Source organism: Rhynchophorus ferrugineus, unplaced genomic scaffold (assembly GCF_030347505.1).
Source record: "Rhynchophorus ferrugineus isolate W39M unplaced genomic scaffold, kcgeb_rfMv2 rfM11, whole genome shotgun sequence".
NCBI classification, from domain to species: domain Eukaryota; kingdom Metazoa; phylum Arthropoda; class Insecta; order Coleoptera; family Curculionidae; genus Rhynchophorus; species Rhynchophorus ferrugineus.
Window position 1 is genome coordinate 22,306,324 of NW_027472590.1, and position 25,215 is coordinate 22,331,538.

Below are 25,215 nucleotides of genomic sequence, written 5' to 3' on the forward strand. Positions count from 1 at the left end.
TCAATAGATATGTCTATGCCATGTGGAACTTAAGAAGAAATACATAATTTTTCGACAAATTGCCCTATTTTAGTTAAGAGGTGCCTATAATTATTCAGGGTTAATATATTTATTTTTCAGTTTTAGGCTTAAATAATGATTTTAAAACCTCAAAGTATATTTCTCATACTTTTTCCATTATTTCTTCAGTTAGGCTCTTCCATATCTGAGTCGGAAATTGCTGAAAAATTATGTATCCTTTTCAAGTGATGTTTAAATGATTTGTGATGTTTTAAGGTATAATTTGAACTTAACAAAAATTTAGATAAGAAATTGTTAAAAAGGCAACGTGCTGAACAACTCTCGGCAATCAAAAGTTTCCAAAAGATATCCAATTATGAAAAACAATATCAAATGATAACTCTTATGGCTGAGAAGGTTTTTACAATAATCCAAGACAGCAGAGCAATAATTGAGTCATCACCTTTTATACCGGGTGTTTCAGAGTTCCCTTTAGAGGATAAAATACGGGATGCATTGTCTAACATTATAGAAAATGCTGCTTTGTTTTCAGAGATTATATTAAGGTTTCCAGATATATCTGTAGCAGTATTAAAAACTAATAACAATTGGGACATTTTATTACAATGGGGAATAGCTTATTGTTATCAAGTAAAATATTTATTGGATGATAGTACCATTAAGGTATTATCTTTGGTTAGTCAGGAATTAAACCATGTTCCTAGAGATCCAAATTATGTAAACCCCTATAGAAAAAGCCAAAAGTCAGATGAAGAAACTGAAGAAGAAATGAGAAAAATTAAGCGTAAAAAGAAAAAATTGAAGAAAGGGCCCAAGCTGTCGGTTCATGATGAATTTTGATAGTGATTTATTTACAAGCATTTTATTTGTAAGAATGCATAATGTAAAGTATTATATGACTGAATAATGTATTATTTATGACCATTTTAGTTCCTTATTAGTTTTATGGTTGAGTTTGTAAAATAAATTATTAAGACGGTAGCCAGTTTGTTTTATTGTAACTTTAACTATATTGTTGTTTTGTCTTACGTCAATGTGTAATTTTCTATGTTTTACAAACAAAATAACATTTTTGTATTGTGGAGACTTCTGAAGATTTCTGTTTTCTATTTTATTTTTCACTTTATATGGTTTTAGAGAACGGCCGTAGAGGGCACCATCATCACCATTTATTCTAGAAATTTAGTGGAATTTATTTCTGATTTCATTATAACTTATTAAGATATTATATATAAAGATTATTAAGATTAACCTTTTCTAATTTGTATTGTTCGAATTATTTAATTATACTTATCAAAATTTTGGTCAGTTAATTTTTAGTTATCTCTCTGTGAATTTTATATTTTGTTATTATATGGCACTCTATATTTACCAGGAATTGTGAATGTTACTCAAAACAATAATTTATTAGTTAGCATTATTACTGGTATTTTTTTATAAAAACGTGGGCTCCGAACCACGGTCCTCAGATTAAGCATACAGGACTGGCTAGTGAACAACTTAAATATAATCTCAGAAGACATCCGGTCTTACCCAGCCTGGTTGCTGGCGTGACTAGGATCATTTTCCTTGTCGGATTTAACACTTTTGTCCAGGATGATCACAAATATTAAATAATCACAAATATAAATTTACGACCATGGCCCAGCAGGATTCAAATCCCCGACTATCGCAACAGTAGGTGGTGGTACTAGTGGCACTAGTTGTATTTAATTAAAATTGTTTTCTATGTTATTAAAATAAATGCCATTTCATTTCAGTTGAATTGATACGTTATGGAGTTACTTGAAAAATTGTTAAAACTTGTATGTTTACGTTTTTTTTTAAATAACGTAATACATATTTAAGACATATTGCCAATGTATGTTGGAACTAAATTAATGATTTATGTTTTAAACAAAATGTAATAAACAGTTAACGAAAATTTGGGCAACACAGGTTCGGTACGTTTTTGTTTATCAGGTCCCTGTTCTGATAATGGGCCTTTTTTCCCTTTTATATAGATACATATAGCAACGAGTTTTGATTTAGAGGTTGTGAAACATTTTTTGCGTTGGAATAGTTACATATTATATATTATAATAATTTACAGTATACATTTTTAGTATGTTATACTGACTTAATTATTTATACTTGAGTATTTATATATGTTACATTATTGGGTATTCAGTTACGTTGAAATTCTTTAGAGATATGTTCGCTTTTTTTAAAAGCTTCTTGATTTCAAATAAATATCTCAAGTACAGACAAAACAATGAAATACATGTCATAAGTACGACGTGTTTGTACTGAAATGCCCTTAATATACCTGTGTTTTATTGCTTTTGGTTAATTCTGACTGTACCTGTATTAATTATAATTAGTGTTGGGAACTATCGACTGAAAACGACTTTCGACTGTTTAGTAATTGACTACTTTATACTATCAACTGTTTCAGTCGCTATTTTTGGTTCGACTGATATTACTACCTTTACCAGTGACTGTTTCAGTCAACTGTTTTCAGTCGCTATTTTCGGTCCGACTGATTTTGTTACTACCGACTGAGTCGTGTACTTTTATTACTATTTTTTCTTCTACTAGTTTCATTCGACTGATTTTCAACGTTCTGGCTCTGTTGTCCTAGCCGAGACCTAGACAAAAATGTACCCAATTTATGCTTACATAGATTTATATGTAGTTTTATGATTTTTTTGGTAGTTTGCTTGTAAATAACAATATATTGTATATTAATATAGCAGCCTTTTGGAACGATATTTTTCAAGATTGTTAATGTAATAGGGTAAAAAGTTTAAAATTGTGATGATAAATAGTAAAATAATTTTGACTGTTTTTATGTCAATAATAGGTAATATTTCGATTACTCTCTCGATGTTTGTTAAAAAATATTTCCTTCCAATAATGAATAAAGCATTTATTTTATTTAAAGGAGCTCTAATAGTTATTGTGCCATTTTTAATTATGTCATGAATTAGTTTTTTGTTTATTATTAAGTAAATGTTTAATTATTATTTAGTATTTATGTCTATTGTACAGCTTCAGTTTTTATGTTTTGTTTAAGTTATATTGTATTGTTTATATTTATTATAGTATAGTATTTGAAAATAGCAATTAACGTATTAAAATGCGATAAAACATTTGTGGGGTATTATTCCATTTCATAGAAAAAGTCTATTCCTTTTTATATATCCACAGGACATTAAAATATAAAAGTAATTCTACTTCATTTAAAATGATATTATTAATTGCATGTTAATAGTATTCAATAATTATTTTTTTCCTTCTCTTTTTTAAAATTAATACGTGAAGGAATATGTACATCTCCGTCTCACTTATACTACCATTGGAAAATATAATCAAATATAAAATTTACTGTTCCAAGCAATTATCTTCATCCTTTCCTCTATCACAATTTATACAATAAAGGGTTCGGACATCTTCGTCTGATATTACGAATTGAACAAAACAATCGAACCGTGCATTTTACTGAAAATAGTAATTACTATTTTTGGTCGCTAGTCTGACTATCGACCATTTCGACTGTTTTGCGACTATCGACTGTTTCGACTATTTTCAGTCCATAGTTCCAAACGCTAATTATAACTGACTATTAATTTTTTAGTTAGCTATTTATTTACTATGCTGCAGAATCGTCATAGTCATCTTTGAAAACCGATTTTGTTTCTTAATTTTTCAAATTCGAGCGTGAAAATAAAAGATTTGATTAAAACTGATTTACTACAATACCTGGGTAACGGGACCCGTCTCCAAATATTCGATATCGTTAACTGATTTATTATCACCAATCTATCTCGTTCAAACATCAACCGAGGCACCTGTCAATATATATATACACTCACACACACACACATATGTACGCCCCGCATTAGTTACGAAAACATTATCATATCTTATCAATTTTATATAATTGTGTATATAAGAATGGAGAACGAGCACAGATTGTGCGGTACAGGTATCAGAAATCCGAAGTCCTGTACGAAATCGGCAACTATCCGGTAAGACAGTTCGGAGTGTCGTCGATATTGATTCGGTCGATTTTGTTCTCGCCTTTTTCTTTGGATTTTGGGAAAGTACCGGATACCATGGCCGATTTATCCACGAGTACGGGTTATGAGACGGAGTGTCCTCCGTACGAGGGCTCGTGGCATATAATACCTCCCGATTACGTGCACATGGATGATGAATACCGTTATTCGTAAGTAGAGTTTTGAATTTTCGAGTTCCCATCGTTTCATCGAATTCAATCAGGTTGTAATAGTAATTCCTCAATAATATTCCGGAATCTTTACGCTGAGAATACACATTTAACAGGCTCAAAAACTAAAAAAAATACTTCCTGTCCTTATTTGATCCAAGAAAAGACGTAATAGCATACCATAAATACCGTTATCGAATCCAACCATTGTATGCAAATAATTCCTTAATAATATTGTGGAATATTTAGGCTGAGAATAGACATTTGATGACCGCAAAAACTGAAAAAATACTTTTTGTCCATATTTGGACCAAGAAAACAAGTAGTACTACGCAAATTGTCAAAGTAAGGCTTCATATGATGTTACAATCCCACGACATCTTTTACAATCCATAAAATACGATCCGCCGCTTTCTGTAGAAATGTATGTCTCTGAAAAGGATTCGAACTTGATACTTCTCCTTCCTCTTCTCTAAACACTTCTCCAAACAGGAGCAATTAATATACCTACTGCCCTGCAATATTTCTGGACGTCTCACAAGCTTTTAACCGGGTATGGCATACCGCGGAATTACTATTGACTTCCGGAAGCATTCTCAACACTTAAACCTATTTCGGCTAGAGTTCCACAGGGTAGTGTCTTGCGACAAGTCTTGTTTCTGCTCTATACTGCTGATATTCCAACATCAAAAGAAACAGTACTTGGAACATTTGCCGGCGACACAGTTAGTATGGCAAAAGATGTATCTTTGTATCTTGTAAGTAGAGTAAATCTGTCCATGTCAATTTTGCTTTGCGGCAAAATAACAAAACCCTAATTATACCACTTGACGGATGCCTGATTTCTCAAGCAGAATCCACTAAATATCTCGGAATATATCTGGGTAGTAGGTTAAATTGGAAACATGATGTTAGACAAAAAGCAGAGCAGATTCGACTCAAAGTTAAGCGACTGTACTGGTTAGTTAGAAGATACTCTCAACTTGACCTAAAATCAAAGATATTGGTTTACTAGTCAATCATGAATCCAATTTGGACCTATAGGGTGCAAATATGGGGTTGTATTAAACCATCAAACCACCTAGTAATCCAACGCACCCAAAACAAAGTTCTACGATTAATTATCAATGTTTATCGCTAGCTAACCAACGAAGAGCTGCACGATGACCTCGAAATCAAATGGATATACCGAGTAATCCAATATTTCGGTTTAAAACATGAAATGAAATTGCTAAATCACAGCAACGTGGAAGCAATACAGCTACTGGACAACACGTAGGTAAACAGAAGATTAAAGCAAACTAAACCACGCGAACTTGTTTAGCGTGTATTAGTGTATTCTTAACTTTAACTTAAGTTGATTAATTTTTTTTAATTAGGTAAATAAGTATTGATGTATTAAATCCGTTCTCGCCTTGGTTGGGTATTAATGCAAGTACAACAGAAGCTTAGAACTCTTCTTATTTTAGAACATTCTTCTTATTTTGCTTTGTAAAAAATTAAACCGCGATGTTGAAGCCCGCAAATGTCTTGAAACAGTTCATTCATCAACTGCTAAGCTGTCTGTGAAAGTTACTTGAGAGTTTAGGTCAAGTTTTTAATTAAAAAATCATGCAATTCATTGTATTGGAATTATTTTGGTTTTCTTGGCCATTCTTTAACATCCAAATCACCACTTTTACTTCCTTGAGGTGAAAACCTACAATTGGAGTATGATGGAGCAGCATCGTTATAAGTTTCTAAAAGTGAATAACTCAATAATACAAAAATAGAGTACTGTTATTTGAAATAGGGAAGTGTTAAAACTATCGAATTTAACAGTTAGGTAACCTAACCTAAAGTAACCTTACAATTTTTTACATTAATACTTTGCATGTTCACCAGTATATATTGCTGATCAAAATACACGCAATCACATAATAAGTTTCATTTGTAAGTGTCGCGAATTGGGTAGCACTTTAACAATATTTTTACTCATTGAGTGAAATGAGGCCTTATTAAGGTATTATGTATTTTCACTCAGTTTATATGAAACATAAAGAATCTGATTCCATGCTTAGAGCCTGTATACATTGAGTAACTCAATAATAGTAAATGCAGAACTGTTATATTACGTAGAGAAGTGTCAAAAAAATAATTGAATTTAACAGTTAGGTAACCTACCCATTTTAACCAGTACATATTGCTGATCAAAATCAATGATAACCATCTACCGTGCAGGTTATTTAGAAAAAATTAATATACTAGTTGATTATGTCTCTGGTTAGGATTAATTTTCACTCCATTTCTAATTCCCCGGCTTCAATTTTATTTGGTTACCGTCTATGATCCTTTGCATGTTCACCAGTATATATTGCTGATAAAAATACACGCAATCACCTAATAAGTTTCATTTGTAAGTATCGCGAATTGAGTAGCACTTTAGCAATATTTTTACTCATTGAGTGAAATGAAGCCTGATTAACGTATTATGTATTTTCACTCATTTTATATGAAACATAAAGAATCTGATTCCATGCTTAGAGCCTGTATACATTGAATAACTCAATAACAGTAAATGATGAACTGTTATATTATGTAGGGAAGTGTCAAAATCATTGAATTTAACAGTTAGGTAACCTAACCATTTTTACCAGTACATATTGGTGATCAAAATCAATGATAGCCATCTACCGTGCAGGTTATTTCGAAAAAATTAATATACTAGTTGATTATGACTCTGCTTAGGATTAATCTTCACTCCATTTCTAATTCCCCGGCTTCAATTTTATTTGGTTACCGTCTATGATCCTTTGCATGTTCACCAGTATATATTGCTGATAAAAATACACGCAATCACCTAATAAGTTTCATTTGTAAGTATCGCGAATTGAGTAGCACTTTAGCAATATTTTTACTCATTGAGTGAAATGAAGCCTGATTAACGTATTATGTATTTTCACTCATTTTATATGAAACATAAAGAATCTGATTCCATGCTTAGAGCCTGTGTACATTGAATAACTCAATAACAGTAAATGATGAACTGTTATATTATGTAGGGAAGTGTCAAAATAATTGAATTTAACAGTTAGGTAACCTAACCATTTTTACCAGTACATATTGGTGATCAAAATCAATGATAGCCATCTACCGTGCAGGTTATTTCGAAAAAATTAATATACTAGTTGATTATGACTCTGCTTAGGATTAATCTTCACTCCATTTCTAATTCCCCGGCTTCAATTTTATTTGGTTACCGTCTATGATCCTTTGCATGTTCACCAGTATATATTGCTGATCAAAATACACGCAATCCCCTAATAAGTTTCATTTGTAAGTGTCGCGAATTCGGTAGCACTTCAACAATATTTTTACTCATTCAGTGAAATGAGGCCTGATTAACGTATTATGTATTTTCACTCATTTTATATGAAACTTAAAGAATCTGATTCTATGCTTAGAGCCTGTATACATTGAATAACTCAATAATAGTAAATGCAGAACTGTTATATTATGTAGGGAAGTGTCAAAATCATTGAATTTAAGAGTTAGGTAACCTAACCATTTTAACCAGTACATATTGCTGATCAAAATCAATGATAACCATCTACCGTGCAGGTTATATAGAAAAAATTAATATACTAGTTGATTATGACTCTGATTAGGATTAATCTTCACTCCATTTCTAATTCCCCGTTTTCAATTTTATTTGGTTACTTTCTATGATCCTTGTTCATGTGCTCATTCTAACACAATACTCTTTAGATCACATCATAAAATTCCTAAATATAACCTAGTTTTTGTATCCTTCATATGACAATTTTTTAAAATGCTTAGTAAAACAAGGTTGTTGTTTCATTATTTAGCATCAGGGCTCATTGGGTGATATGTTAGCGTAGTTTTACTTTAACTTATTCTAAATACTAAGTTTATGAATCATCATTTCGCATCATCGCATATGAAGCATCATTTCGGTATTATTGTAAGGAATAAACAGTGGTTTCTTTTTATATATATTCCAACATTTTGGTCATCTTACAATATTCTAGGTCAAATTATGGTTTCTAAATCTACTAAACTAGATGAACCTATGATGATATCGCTTGTTTGCCAAGCATTACTTTAGTCACACTGCCTCCATTTAAACTAATTAATGATAATTTTAATTAATTACCACCACCACCTTAAAATCAAGTAACAAAAAACGTTTTTGATTGTTTTTAATGAATAACAATATATAACACCTGAGCTGAAGAGGACATAGATGACGCTAGTTTTATTGCATTCGCCGCTTTTTTCAAACTTTATGATATTCTGCTTGTAAGTTTGTGAGCTATTGTGCTAAAAGTGACGCTACTTTTGTTATTTTCAAAACAATGGATCAAAAACAATTTCGTGTATAATCTTATACTATTTCTTGATGGAAAAAATACCGTTTAAGCGAAGCGATGGCTTGAAAAGTGTTATTAGAAGTCCGCTCCATCAGAAAGAACAATAAATCGTTGGTTTGATGACTTCAAACGTAATCGTAGAGACACCGATGATGCAGAAAACATCAAAGAAATCCATAAAATGGTCGAAAAGTGAAACCTCTTGACCAAAAACGAGAACGTGTTGATGATTCTGAGCGGTGTTTGGTCATATTTCAACGTAACAAACCGGAATTTTTGCGTCGATATGTGACAAGGGATGAAACATGAATCCATCATTTCAATTCAATGTAGAATCAAAACAATCGTCATTTGAGTTCACGACAGCTTGTGGCAGGCCTATATTGAGGCAAAAGATAAATCATTCTGCAAAGGTGGGATCGAAATGTTAGAGCGGCGCTGGAATGATTGTGTGGCTCTTAATGGCGATTGCTTAATTAAAATTAATTTTGAATACAAAAAACGCGTTTTCTTTGTTACATTCGGGACTTTTCAGTCCATGTGTTGTACGAGGGTCACTATTTGTGTCACTATTCGTTTAAACCAATTTTCAAAACATTTATTCCATTCCAAATCAGGTTTCTTTAAAACATGATTTTTGAACCCTTCAATAGCTACTTCGGGCGATGAAAATCGTTGACCACGCAGTTTATTCTTCACGGATGGCAACAAAAAGAAGTCATTGGGTGCCAAATCAGGGCTGTACGGCAGATGACCTATCAATTCGATGTTTTGAGTGCTCAAATAGTCTCTTGTTTGAGCCGATGTATGAGAGCTCGCATTGTCATGATGAAGAACAATCCGGCGTTTCTTTGTTAGTTTTCCTAATTTCATCGAAGACTTCTGGCAAACAAATGATTGTGTACCATTCAGAATTTACTGTTCTACGATCTTCTAGAGGCACTGTTGCAATATGACCAGTTTTCCCGAAGAAACAGGCCACCATTTTCTTTGAAGTGGTTCGTGCGCGAACAACTTTTGTTGGATTTGGTTCATCTTGTAACACCCATACAGTCGACTGCTGCTTACTTTCAGGCTCATACGAATATATCCATGATCCGTCACCTGTCACAATTTTATAATCGTCTTTGGAAGCACCGCGTTTGAATTTTTTAAGCATTTATTTGCACCAACAGCTCGACACGAGCCTTTTTTTGACCGATTGTCAACTGTGTGGGATCCAACGCGAACATAACTTTCGCAGAGCTAAGTGTTCATGTAAAATCGCATATATGCTGGCGGAACTAATGCTTAGAGATGCCTCAATCTCACAATAGGTGACATGGCCCTCTTGCTTAATCATTTCGCACACAGCATCGATGTTTTCTGGCACAACAGCCGATTTTGGACGACCTTCACGAAACTCGTCAGACAGCGAACCACGACCACGATTGAATTCACTAAACTAGCGATACACGGTGGTTTTTGATGGAGCTTCATCACCAAAAGTCAAATTAAGTTGATTGATGCACTCTTGTTGTGATAATCCGCGTCGAAAATCGTAAAAAATGATCGCACGAAAATGTTCCCGATTCAGTTCCATTTTTTGCCGATACGAAACATTGAACTAGATATAAAATAAACAAATAGCGTCCGTGCGACAACATTTTTTGACTATGTATATCGTCAAAAATGTTAAACCGTCAGATGGACTCACATGACAACAGTGTTACCAATTTCCGAAATATAAATAGTGACCCTCGTATGTCATTATGTGGCTCATATATAATAACATAACTTGGTTTGCGTGATTAAGATTCATATACACTTTCTACTACAAAAACATCTGAACTAATTGTTATTCAAATAAATGGTCTTTTAGTTACACCGTCAGATTTTAATAGAAATCAATAATTATTTGTAAAAATACCCTCTTTTCTTACTACACCGGATATATCTTTCTCTGTGAGCGTTAATATTTTTTTCTTCTTCGATACCTTCGTTTCTTTGTGAGAGTCGGAAGTAAACTAAACAAGCGTAAAAAGGAATTGAAAACTATTTGTCGCTTTGTAGGTTATTTAATGGGTTTCTGACGGAAAGTTGTATTACGTTTTAGTTGTAGGAATTGAATTTACTTTTGTTACGCAGTTTTGCTCCACCTTATTGTCTTTATTTTGCATATATCATAGTATATCTGTCTATTTGGCTAGATTTTTTAATACATTTTTGCTTTAGTAAATCTTTCTGTATTGATTCCAATTTTTTTGTTGAAATCTCATTGATGTTTTCGTACCTCTTTACATTGATTGATATATGCGATTGATAATATATTTTCTTGGTATTTTAATCAAAAATCTTTGGATAATCACTATGTTAATCTTGTTAGTAAATATCTAGACTTATATATAAATTATCCGTGTTTTAATATATTATATATATAGTCTATTCAAAGTTATTTTATACATACGTCATCTAAATTTGTGACGTCAAAACGGCGCAATGTTGAGGCATCAACTCTTAGTTTTACTTCAGTTTAGCTTTGACATACAACAAAATTCTAATCTAAATAAAATAATTGAACCAAAATGTTATCAAATATAGTTTATTTTAACATTATAGTACATCTAAAAGCAACAGTTAATTATACAGTTACAATAGTTTATATGTCAGTTATAGTTTTATCACTATTACTTTCAATAATTTTGCATACGTCTGACAACCGGACGATTTTGACAGCTTCACTCGTTTACGTGTTCGAACTAATGAGACAGAATTGTGTCTCTTTTTAACTAGAATAAAATGAGAAGGAAAATATTGTCTGATTCTAAAACAAATATACAAATCGCGGCAGGCAATATATGAAACATTTTGATGACATATATACAAAAAAACTTTGAATAGATTATAGATAATATGAATCTGTAGTCTGTTCAAAGTTATTTTGTATATATGTCATCTAAATTTGTGACATCAAAACGTCGCAATATTGCCGTATCAACTCTGCGTTTTAGTTCAGTTTGTCTTTGACATACAGCAAAATTCTAATCTAAATAAAATAATTGAAGAATAATGTTATCAAATATAATTTATCTTAAAATTATAGCACATCTAAAAACTACAGTTAATTATACAGTCACAATAGTTTATATGTTAGAGTTATAAACTTTTATCGTTATTTCTTTCAAGGATTCTGCATACGTGTGACAACCGGACGACTTAATTACAATTAATCAGACAGCATTGTGTCTCTTTTTAACTAAAATAAAATGAGAACAAAAATATTGTCTGATTCGAAAACGAATTTACACATTGCGGCAGGCAATATATTAAACAACTTGATGACGCATGTATAAAAAAACTTTGAATAGACTATAGATCAAATAGATCTATGAAGTTAGCATTTCATTATGTTGAATTTTATAAGGATCACTTCTTGGTTCTATTGTTAACGAAATTATTGCCCATGACTAGTATAATAGGTTTTTGCGATTTTCGAAATATACGACCGTATTGTTTACAAATGCGTTAAAATCGTAAACTATCGTATATACAGGGGATGGATAAAATAGTTTGAATACCTCAACATATTCGCATTTATTAATAAGGTATTAAGCCGCCATTTCCCTTTAAAAAACTGAACTTCTTTGCGGAATAGATTCGTAGAGTGTCTGAATAGTTTCCAACGGTATGTTATCCCATTATCCCAGTCCCATCTCAAAACATCAATGATGTTGGAGATGCAAATCTACTCCTAATTCTCTGCTCTAAAACCCTGTCCAATTATGTCGACATCTGGCGATTGTGTTGTCCAGGAATGTTTGATGATATTCTGATGATCCACAGACCAAGACCTTTTTTATCTGTGTATATGGGCGCATTATTACCTTAGAATATGGTAATGTTTGACAGCAATATTCTAGTCCTAGTAAGAATTTCATCATTAATCCTCATTATAATCATTCGTAGTAATCCTAGCAGTGATTTGAATGAGAGGACCAGCTGAATACTTCGATATTGCTATCCAAATCATTACGTAACCTCCTCTAACATATCAATTGGAAGATCCTCGGCCTGACATATAGATGGCGCTACTAGCATTAAATCAATGTTTTTTAGTTAGCCCTAACCCTCAAAAGATACGTGTATAAATTTGGGCAGTAGACGCCCAAAATATGTTGTTATCGACGAAAATATTTAAAAAATCAACAAAATGATTTTGAATGACCGTAAATTGAAACTGAATGAAATAGCAGAAACTTTAAAGATTTCAACTGAATATTTGGGTATGAGAAAGTTCTGTGCAAAGTGGGTGCCGCTCGAGCTCCCTTTTGACCAAAAACAACGACGAGCTGATGATTCGGAGCAGTGTTTGGAGATGATCAAGCGTAATAAATCCGAGTTTTTGCGTCGATATGTGACAATGGATAAAACATGGCTCCATCATTTTACTCCGAAGTTCGATCGACAGTCATCCGAGTGGACTGCACACGATGAACCCGCTCCAAAGCGTTGGACAACACAACAGTCAGCTGGCAAGGTTATGGCGTCTGTATTTTGGGATGCGCATGAAATAATTTTCATTGACTATCTTGAAAAAGGAAGGACCATCAACAGCGACTATTAGATAGCGTTATTGGGCCATTTGAAGGATGAAATCGCCGAAAAATGGCTGCATTTGAAGAAAACGAAAGTGCTGCTTCACCAAGATAATGCACTGTGTCACAAGTCAGTGAAAACGATGGCAAAAGTCCATGAATTGGGCTTCTAATTGCTTCCTCATTCACCGCGTTCTCCAGATCTGGCCACCAGCTATTATTTTCTGTTCTCAGATCTCAAAAAATGCTCGCTGGGAAGAATGAAGCTTTTCGTCGAATGAAGAAGTGATCGCCGAAACTGAGGCCTATTTTGAAGCAACAAATAAATCGTACTACAAAGATGATTTATTACCCTTGAAGGGAATTATGTTGAATAAAAAACTAATTTGACCACAAAAATGACAGTCCGGATCGTAGGTTTCTTTTGGGGTTCTCCCTATATAAACACGGCCATTTGTAGGAATGTAAAGGATGATTCATCAGACCATGCCATATTCTTCCAGTGATCAAGTGTCCCGATTTTATGGTCGTTGCACCTCTTCTTTCGTAGCTTAGCGTTGAATTTCGTTATAACGGATTGTCATGAATGTTGGCTTTGTGGAATTTCGCCGTAATATTTTTATCGAAATAATGTTAGTCCAGTCCTGCTATCACGATTGCCGTGGTAATTTTATATTGTCGGATCACAATCCACAATCCTTTTTAATGTCAGTCGGTCTCTGTCAGTTAACTTCGAACCTCGTCCACTATTGGTCTTCGCCAATAATGTTTTACCATGTTCTGTCACTACTGTGGATACCATCGCTCTTGAAACGCAAATAAATTAAGCTGTTTTTGTGATAGATTAGGGATGTTGGCCACCGAAAAAACATCTATATTTAAAACAATATCGATATTTTAATATATCGATATTTTAAAAATATCGATATATCGTTTTCGATAATTTAAAAAATATATCGATATAATTATATGTCGGAGAAAGAAATATCGATATATTTATTTGAACAAGTATAAAAAATATCGATATTTTACAAAAAATATATCGATATTTTAAAGAAAAAATAAAAATAGTGAAATATTAGCATAAAAAAATTAATATTTTTGCTAAATACTTTAAAGAATACTGATATTTTTTATGTGCCTTTAAAATTAAGTACTAAAATTAAAGTACCAGACCTTTAATTTTAATTGAGTATCAATTTTAAATGTTTATTAAAAATTATATTTAATTTATTTTGAAATATGGAATGGAATATGGAATACATGTTTTCTTACTTACTAATTTCTCATCGCTTAAACTGTCGTATGATTAATTTGTTTGTAATTTCCGAAATAATTGTTACCTTCTCGTTTTCAAAGTTTATCAGAACTAGTCATGTTATCAAGAACAATGGAACAAACCCGTTTTGTAATAAAATGTGTTAAGGTTCCTGCTAACGTTATCTATTTCAGCTCTGAAGTTGTTAGAATTTATTTCGGTTTTGGTGGGTGTTAATTTCGTGAACGTATAAATATTTATTCGGAAATTCTTATTATGACTGGTAAAACTCGAACTAAAATATTATTATTTGTAATAAGATATTTATTTCCACGATTTCGGCCAATATTCTTGGAAAATCGAATTTGCTAACCTCGGACTAACATAACTTAGTGTGGCTTTTCTAGGTTCATCCACTCCCTAACTTTCAGGCACTCTAAATACCCCAAAACTTTCGCTGTTGAGTTGTTTGCCACTTTTTTTTTATTACTCTTCGTGAGTCCACAATCTGCCCTATTGGCAATAAGTATTTCTTCTGTCTATATTATATATACATGGCATGTAGAAAATCACTTCATTAAGCAATCTTCTGTATAAAATATTATCTTAATTAATTAGTCTTATTCTAATGCTTATTCTAAAGTCTACATATGTCCAGTAATCAGATCAGGTGGTGTTAAACGTTTTAGTCTACGCACTTCACTATCACGTCGCATATTTAGCTGATTAGCGAGTACATTGGGATGCACTGACACTCTTTCGAAGTACTTCACGCAAACACGTTGAATTACACTCGTTATAGGTTCTAGAGGAATATCGCGTTGTATCACTTTATTTGAAATATAGTACGGAGCATCAACAATGGCACGCAACACCTTATTTTGGAACCGTTGAATGATGGATATATTAGATTTACTAGCGGTACCCCATAGTTGAATACCATATGTCCAAATGGGCTTGGGTATAGACTCATACAGCAATACCTTGTTATCTAATGATAACTTGGATTTGCGCCCAATGAGCCAATACATTTGGTATAATTTTAGTCCCAGTTGTTTCCGTTTAGAGAGTATGTGCTTCTTCCAGGTTAGGCGTCGATCTAAATGCATACCAAGATATTTAACATGCTCTGCTTGGGGGAGTTGACGATGGTTGATATTCACTGGTGGACATGTTCTTCTACGTAGGGTAAACGTTATATGCGTGGATTTTGATTCATTGGCTTTAATGCGCTATGTCTTTAACCATAACTGTATTTGCTCCAGGTGGGTTTGTAGGTTTATTCATGCTGTGACTGGATCTTCATGGGATGCTAAGATTGCTGTATCGTCTGCATATGTTGCCACAGTAGTTATTTTTGTGGTGGGCAGATCAGCCGTATACAGAAGATACAGTACTGGACCCAGTACACTACCTTGTGGAACTCCTGAATATATGGGATTTAATTTGGTATGTTCATCGCCTTGATTTACAATAAAATGCCTGTCAGTGAGATACGATTTTAGTAGCTGATAGTCCGGATGAGGGAGAAGTTTCTTTAGTTTAACCTGCAAGCCCGTATGCCATACTTTGTCAAAAGCCTGAGATATGTCTAGGAAAGCAGCCGAACAATATCTTTTGGCATGTTTGCCATTTTGGAAATCACTTGAAAGACTATTGAAAGAAAGACCTGGTGAATGGCGTCTCTGCACGGATTTTTTGAGCGAGCTGAGCGCAATTAAATCACACTCATGTGATTATTTATTAATAATGAACGTATATGCTCCAAGATATTACCACACTAGGGAAGAAAAATGTTGTTGTCTGGATTCTGGAAGTATAAGGGAATTAAGGGAAACTAAATAAGCTCACTCTCAATACATTATACAATATATTGAGCATTCGGGGCGAATTTCGTGAGGAAATTGAAAATGCACATGAGAAATGCACAGAACTTGGAGAACAGGTTTCAAAATCGGTTCAAAGTCATAGTGAGCAAGTTCCAATGTTTGCCGCATGAGTTTCAGTGCACTTGGCGACGAACAGAACATTATTTCGGGAGCTGCGGATCGGGCCAACAAATTTGAGCAAATATGTGTTTAATAACTATTAATTATTAATAATAATACATATAATTATATCAAAAATTCATAAAAAAACATGAAAAATTAAAATGTAGCCGTGTAAACATAAGAGTTTTATTACATATTCTTACCATAATCTTCAACCGAGTTTAGCTTCAATATTATTCGTATTTTCTTCCCCATCATAACTTTGTTCATTATGTTACCGACCATACTTACATACTCCATTACATACATTTTGTTATATGTTATTTTTATCCTATACTTATTTTGTGTACGTTGTAGTTCCCAAATAATATACATATATATATATATATATATATATATATATATATATATATATATATATATATATATATATATATATATATATATATATATATATATATATATATGTTGAGGTGACATTTTTCCGTTTGAGCGACACAATGCTTTGTCGGAAAAGGAAGCAACTCAAAAAGGACAATAGTAACAAACCTTTTTTGTGTTAAAGTCACTTGTAATATTGCGACTAAAGACTGTGAGTAACATCCATTTCTATGACATAGCTTGAGAAGATTTTAATCTATAGATCCTTTTACGACGGAAAACATGAGAAAATCCACCCAAAAATGTATACACTAATGTAATATTTAATAAATTTGAGATGGCTGTATGGCTTAGTCCATCGTTCGTTTCCCAGTTCGGATCAGTGCTGTAATATGATAACTGTCTTCCGTTTACAGTCGGGTTTGGAATTTTTGGTGGTGTACAAATACGATATCTAAAGCAAATTATATATGTTCCTTCCCGAGATCGTATTAGAATTGATTCACAGTTGGTTATAATGGTTTGAACATGTTAGTCCAATGAAAAGTGAATTCCTCCTAGACTATTGTGGCGACATCTTTTGGATGGAAGATTTGGTGTATCTTCACAGTTCCAAAAAAAGATATAGGCCAAAATCATAGAAAATAACTTGAAAAATTGAAGAATAACATTTCCTGACGCTAGAACAGCCGTGGCCGACCATCAACCTTGGCGAGGTTTAGTGAAGAAGAGTCCTGCGGTCATAACATCAGCTTATTGGTTGATGTTAATATATACGCATGGAATAAAAAGATATTAAATAGTCTAACTGATATAGAGAAATATTCCAGCAATTACACAAGATTCAAAATAATTGGAAAACAGTTATATGGATTGCAGTAAATTTTGCGACCAAATGACGCTTTATTTTAGTTTAATATTTCATATTTTCAACTTTAATTATTTAAGTTTAACGGCAGACAAAATATAATCTGTAAAGTAACATTTAACACACTAAACAAATGATGATACCATAATTTTTTTTAAAGTATATTTTAAAGTCTCCTTTTACCAACTATGGGTTTATCTGGACTGGACCTAAAGTTTAAAGTGGACTTCGAACCACGGTTCTCAGCTTATGCGTACCGACTGGCGAGTGACCAACTTTAGAAATCATCCCAGAAGACATCCTGATTTACCCAGCCTGGTTATTGGCGTGACTGGGATCATTTTCCTTGTCGAATTTTACACTCTTGCCTAGAACAATCACAAACATAAATTTACGACCATGCCCAGAAGGATTCGAACCCGCGGCTATCGTAACAGTAGGAGGACCGTCCCATCGCCTTTACCACCGCGCCACCAAGCCAAAGCTTTTTATTTTAGTTATTATTAATCTCCTAGAACGTCAACAATCTGCCACTTCAGTAAGTGCTCTTCTGTACAACTTATAATCTAAATCTTATTCTAGATACTATTCTAACTTATTTTAAAGTTTATCCTAACTTATTCTAAAGACTATTCTTACTTATTCTAGAGTCTATTCTATGTGTCTATTAATTAGTTCGTATGGTAGTTTTCGTTGGGGCCTTTGCACGCATTTCACTGTCATCGCGCACATTTAACGACTCGTAACACTTTATTCTGGAACCTCTGGAGGATATCTATGTTAAATTTGCTAGTAGTGCCCCACAGTTCAAACCTTAGGTCCAAATGGGCTTAAGTATTAACCTATACAGCAAAACCTTGATAACTAATGATGTCAATTTTACAGAGGGGCTTATTGAGCTACAAAGTGTGAATGTCACATGGGTAGTATTTGTCTTATTTGCTGTGATACACCACGCTTTCAACCACAATTCGACTTTGTTAAGATGAAGTTAGAGGTTTGTTGTGGCTGATATTGGATCTTCGTGTGATGATAAAACCGCTGTAATGTCAGCATATGTTGCTACAGTAGTATTCCTTGAGTTCGGTAGGTCTGCTGCATACAATAGATATAACAATGGGCCAAGAACACTGCCCTGCAGAACACCCGAATATATTGGTGTAGGCCAGCGTATTCGTCACCCTGTTTGACAATAAAATGTCTGCGGTGAGGTACAATTTCAGCAGTTGAAAGTGAGTATGGGGCAAAAGCTTTTTCAATTTAACATGCAGTCTAGTATGCCACAACTTGTCAAAGGCCGGAGAAATATCGAGAGTACCATAAATAATATTATCACTACATTAACTAAATTAAATATAATCAAGTTACTATTAAATTATGAATACATGATTATATTAGTAAGAAATTATATAAAAATCAAATTACATGTATTTCATGTTACCAGCTGTTTTATTCTAATATTATTGGCAACACATAGCGGATATTTCCGAAAACGTTTAGTAAGCCCCTAAAAAATCACGTCGTAAATTATCACAAAATCAAACGCCTTCCATCAGATGGCTTTCAAATATATCTCCACCGAATACCTGGCTATTGAGTAAACTGTATTATAATTTGTATTGAACGGAGACATAGTGGTTATGTTAGCTTTTGTGACTGTTCGAAATATAGGGGGAAGGACCTTTCGGGACTTTTGTCGGATGTTTTTCACGCCAGTTTAGCATCACTTCCGATTTCAGTAAAATAGGATGGCTGGGATGAAGGACGATTATATAAACTGTACAAAAATTGGTTTGTTTCAATTACTGTTTTTTCTTTAGCAAGTTCTTTAATATATTGATATTTTGATATTAAATATATGGTATTAATATAATATAGTATCAATTAATTTATTTGTTTAACTTCAAATTATTGAGGACGCCAACCCACTTATTAACCCACTGATAATATTAAAGTGCCAGACATATTGTCTTTTTACATTTCATTAAATCAAATACAAATCGAGAGCTTCTGCTAAGTAACATCTGATTATACTCCAATGTTCTTAATATTGGGCGCGAAAATCGTGAAATAAAATCAAAAATCCTAATCTTACTAACATAGTTACTAATTGAGATAATTTTAGGCTTCTAATGCAGGAACACATTTGTTCAAACATAAGACTCAAAAGTAGAGACCAATTTGGGCATCACACCTAAATATAATAGAACAAATTCGGTCTTCTTCAAAAGAAGCTACACCGACATCAAGAGAGAAATCAAAATATGAGGTAATTTAACCTCTTTGAACTAATTGAATTGATAAAAAAAAGACGAATAGCTCGAAGAGTATGGAACAGAACCAGAAACGCCGTAAACAAAACAATATTTAATAGAATTAGTATTTAGATAAATCAATAGATTAAAAAATATAAACAGAGTTCCTTCGAGAAATATGTAAATGAATTTTGCGTGGAAGCAGGAAGCAGAAGTAATGATATAGAATCTAGAATGGGTTATCAACTCTTGTTTATCAATCAATGCAATTGTAAAGCTGATTTCTACTAACAAGCCTCCTGGAATTTATAATATTTCATCTGTATTATTCAAAGAGTTGCCACGAAAAGCACTTGTTGACGTATATATTTAATTCCAGTTTGAGACTGAAGCATGTTCCGGAATGTTTGACTCCGTAAGATTATACTAAGTGTACCTAAAGCAAGATATAATTATTCCAGTTGGAAATCTAATAAAGATCTAAGTTAATTAAATCTTTTATTTGTTTTAATTAAATCCACTTAAGGTCCGCATAGGTGTTGAGTTTACGAGAGCAGTTTGATGAGTCGGTGTTTTTTAATATCCTTCGCAGTAACTTTAAACGCGTTATTTAGTTTTTGTTTAACAACTATTGGCAACATTGACAACCTCTCGAATAACAAAATTGGAAAAATCCTATGATGTTAATTAAGTACTATATTTTGCATAAAAAATTATCACCAAAATCAGGGAATGGTTACCCGAAAGTGGTTGTAATGCCAGAAATCATCAACAAAATCCATAAAATGATATCGGATGACCCGAAAATGAAAGTACGCGAGGTATCTTATGCTATAAGCCTTAAGCCTCTTAATTTAATGGGTCATCATATTTTACATGAATATTTGGATATAAATATTGAATGAATATGATGATTGAATATTTGGATATGATATATTGGACCAAAAGCAACCGTGTAACTTCTTCAAAGAAATGATTGACTATGTTCAATTCAGGTTCTTGCGTCGTTTCGAAACATCGATGCATCAAAAACACAGCAGATGATAGGTTAACAGAAAAGGTTAACAGATAGGTTAACACACCGAAGAAGGATAAGTTGTATATGTTGGTCGGCCACCGTTTTTTTTTTAGATTTTGGATATATTTGATACTCATTTTAAGCAGAAATGACGGCAATCGGGGAAGAAAAAGTGTTTTTCTATCAAGGCAAAGCACAGGGATATACGTGTGTATAATAGCCCACTGCTATTATTTCTTCTTTCCAAACTTGAAGGAATCGTTAGTAGTAAGAGGTCCTCAGTGATACAAATGCCATTTCAAGGGATTTAAGAAGACCAAATATTTTAAATAACAAGATTTGTCATAATTATTTCTCAGTTTTCTGATATATCTTGTCGGTAGAACAAGCTAGAGAGGCGCGATACTTTTCTTTCTTCTTTCTGGGTCTTTTCCAAGCTAATCAACTCAAATATCTTTCAATTATCAACTGTTAGTTTATTTGTCTGTTCTTTTGAGCTATTTGAGCCAACTGGTTGCCTGACAATAAAACCAGATAGCTGGCCTTACCAGAACATATCTTCGCATCAACCAGGATGACTTAAATTAGTTCTTGATGACGCAGTTAGCTTGATTTTCTGGTGTTTTTATATCGTTGTAAAATGATTAGTTTCTGCGAGATATTGATGATATCATTTCATCTCTCGTAATCATTCATTTCCAAAAATGGTTCGGTTTCGTTTCAGCTTTCAGTTTTAATATTGTTTTATGGTTGAAGCTTAGTTTCGTAACGAATTCGTGAGATGAGATTGAGAGAAGTCTACTTCAATATTTTAATGAATTTCTCTTTATTGATTACCAGATATATGAGATTTTAAAGCCATCTGTTAGGAAAAATCGACATTAGTTTTATTATAGATTTTCTGGCTAACATCTACTGACATACTGTTGTAACCATATTTACACTTACACACAAAAAATAAATAGTTTATATTGAAAAGACAAACAGATAAGCAAGTACTCTACACGCAGTGAGCTTTTATAACCTGAGTGGTTAGTTTAATAACTCAATAAGTGCCTTTTCTATAACATTGTCTAATGCTAACATCTACTGACATACTGTGGTAACCATATTTTCACTTGAAAATAAAAAATAAACAGTTCAAATTGTAAAGATAAACAGACAAGCAAGTACTCTACACACAGTGAGCTTTTATAACCTGAGTGGTTAGTTTAATAACTCAATAAGCCCTCACTTTCCCATCGGGTGTTGATGTTTTCTATTGCTAATCTAGGTGTTTTTGTTTCATTTCAAACGAGATAGGAAAGTATTACTGATTTTCTTTATAATCCTAGTTAAAGTATAGCTTTATTTTTAATTTATTATTTTTTATAAACTTGTGATATTGTTTGTGTTGTACATCTAATTATAGTGAGTTGGAGATTCTGAGATTAACACCTTACAAAAATTCTTCGTAATTCTTGTCAAATAGTTTCTATAATGTCAACGATAATTACAGAACATATTTGTATCGATAATTTGTTTGAACTTCTTCTTCTTTTTTAGAGAAGTGCTGCTGTCGTACAAAATAAAAAAATCTAGAATTGTTTTTTCAACTACGAGATATATTTTTAAAATCTTTAGAATTATCTGAATTTTTTAAAATAGTAAAATCCGAATTTTGGTATTGATGATTTTGTTATACCATGTGATAGAAGAATATATAGGCTTATACCAAATTTCAATAATATCAGTTTAGATGAACTTGAGATATCATTTTATCATTATCAAAGAAACTGATTTTTTAAATTTTTTGATTAAAAACTAACTAAAATTAGCATTATGAACAATCGATAACCAAAAAAGTAGTTAAATTAGTCAGCCGCAGTGTAAGGTAAATCGGATAAGTCCCATAAATAGATAGTATAACAAAAATCTATAAAAAATAAATAATATTTAATAAGTAAAATACAATAAAGTACAGATATTTCAAAAAATAAAACAATGAAAATATAAAATACCAAGATAGAAATTTATTACTGTTTTTCATTATAATCCTAGCTAGTGATTCGGGGACACTGTGTATTTTTGTTTTGTTTTGCGACAGTGAATGCCTTAACATTTCACAAAAAAATCTTCCTCAAGCAGAATCAATTAAATACCTCGGCATCCATCTCGATGGTAAGTTAAATTGAAAATATCATGTTAGACAAAAAGCAGAGCGGATCAAACTCAAAATCAAGCAAAATAAAACCAAAGAGATTGGTCTATCACTCAGTCATAAAGTCAGCTCGTAATACAATGCTGTCAAAACAAAGTTCTACGATGAATGCCAATGTTTATCGCTAGGAAGCCAACGAACTGCTGCACGATGAACTCGAAATCAAATAGATTTACGAAGTGATCCAAGATTTCGCCTTAAAATATGAAACAAGCTAACTAAATCGCAGCAACACGGAAGGGATGCGGCAACTGGACAATACTCAGGAAATCAGATGATTGAAATCAACTTATGTGAACTTATGCGGTTTTATTATAATTTGGAAAATACATGCTGATATACTAATCCCATACATATATAATATATAATAAATTAATTTGCAAATTAAAAATTGTACTAAGCATATGTAATTAAATTTAAAAACATGTCCAATGCTTTCTAATTCATTTTTAGTTATATGGACTAACTAACCCCACAGACGTTGTCCTGTCTGAGTTATGAATATTCAATTTGAATTTGAAATAATTAATAAAATATATTACAATAAGATTGTTGTAATGTAAAAATATTTTTTTAGAAAATGGTTTGTTTTCTGGAACCCTATGCTTCTTTTGAACCAAAAAATATCAAAAAAGTGAATTTTCGGAAACCAATGAATATATTGCCTATAAAGGCTGTGGCGCCCTACGGACATTATTTTTAAATTTAAATAACTTCCAAAAAAAAACTGTATAACCATGTACGTCACCTGTTAGTCTATTAAAACTTACCAAAAAATCGATATTGAATTAAATTTTTAATATAAGATGTGATTGCGGTGAACCAACTGCGATTAATAAAACACTGAGTAAACAAACTCAACACTTGATAAAAGTTTAGATCGAATGAACTCTCATTGTCAAACTATTAAACGCTCGATGTTTAAATACTCGTTGAGTTTTCTTAAATTTCCAATGTTCTGCGCAATTTTTTTGCACAATCACCTTCTACAGAAAACTTAGAAATAAAGATGAATGAATTCGGTAAAGTCGTTGTCAAGTTATGGCGTGACAAAGGGAAATAGAGGTTCTTTTTGTATATATAGATTTTGATTACGAGAAAATTAAAATTGAATGTAGTTTTTATCCTTTAAGGACTTAAGCCGTGCCGTTGTTGAAACTCTGACCTCGTAAAACTTGTAAGAAGCGTATTAAGGTCCTAATCGGTTTGGTCAAATCGATTACGGTAACTTCTAAGCCATTACACGCCTATTAACCACTACAAAGAGCCTAGACCGCATTAAAATAAACTTTTCGGCATTTTAAACGTTCCAACTAAAATCCGACAACATTCGGATCCTTTCCTCATCAACGCCGTAAATAATAGCGAACAGATTGTAATCCACTTTGCAGCGATTGGGACGGCAATCGCTATCAATGAGTATCTTTACTATATCCGGCCGGTATATTTACTACAGCGGTGGTCCCAGGCATCTTGAATGGGATATTTTGTTAGCGTCGCTTCGTCTAGAATCGTCGTCTTCGGTCAGTTTACCTGATGGACCGGCTGGACACTTCTACAGGTGTTTGGTATAAGATTTGAAATGTGAGAAAAGGTTTCGTTTAGTTTAGCGTAAAGTATACCGATTAGGAACATTATAAACTTCCTGTGAGTTACGACGTCGAATAAGTTTTCACGCTGTTCGGAATTCTTTATCATTTTTATGTCGTGATAAGTAAAATTAGTGATTGCCGCGTGGCCGAAATTCGATCGAGAATAAAACGACTAATTTGAAAATTATATTGTTACCAAAAAATTATATTCATGGTATTTTCAATATAAGAACACAAATGTATTTGATTCATTACATTAATTAAAATAATAAATGTCTGTATATTAAAGCATATTAAAATATATGCAAACTCTCTCAAGAACTAATACTCATTAACATTTTTTTAAATTGCTTATAACTAAATCTAATGTCCACTAACTTAAAATAATCAACAAAGTATTAATAAGTCTAAATTATTATCATAGGTGTCATAAGCATATAAATATGATAAGTAAGAGTGTTTTCAGAACTA

General features: G+C 32.6%; 3 protein-coding genes across 3 annotated transcripts in view; 2 read left to right on the plus strand and 1 right to left on the minus strand.

Annotated features, from left to right (window-relative positions):
* The window catches only part of Sec24AB (Protein transport protein Sec24AB), a 160,618-nt gene that overhangs the window by 30,309 nt on the left and 105,094 nt on the right, over nucleotides 1-25,215 (minus strand). The gene's annotated exons all lie outside the window — the stretch shown is intronic.
* Nucleotides 73-1,002, plus strand: LOC143204590 (coiled-coil domain-containing protein 134). The gene is made up of 2 exons (XM_076417267.1): nucleotides 73-232; nucleotides 305-1,002. The coding sequence occupies exons 1-2, from the start codon at nucleotides 136-138 to the stop codon at nucleotides 859-861; spliced, it is 654 nt and encodes a 217-aa protein (XP_076273382.1). The 5' UTR covers nucleotides 73-135; the 3' UTR covers nucleotides 862-1,002.
* LOC143204591 (uncharacterized) overlaps nucleotides 3,970-25,215 on the plus strand; it is a 58,981-nt gene continuing 37,735 nt past the window's right edge. Inside the window, exon 1 of the mRNA XM_076417268.1 lies at nucleotides 3,970-4,234. Within this exon, the coding sequence (XP_076273383.1) occupies nucleotides 4,122-4,234 (113 nt within the window). The 5' untranslated portion in view covers nucleotides 3,970-4,121. The remainder of the gene's footprint in view (nucleotides 4,235-25,215) is intronic.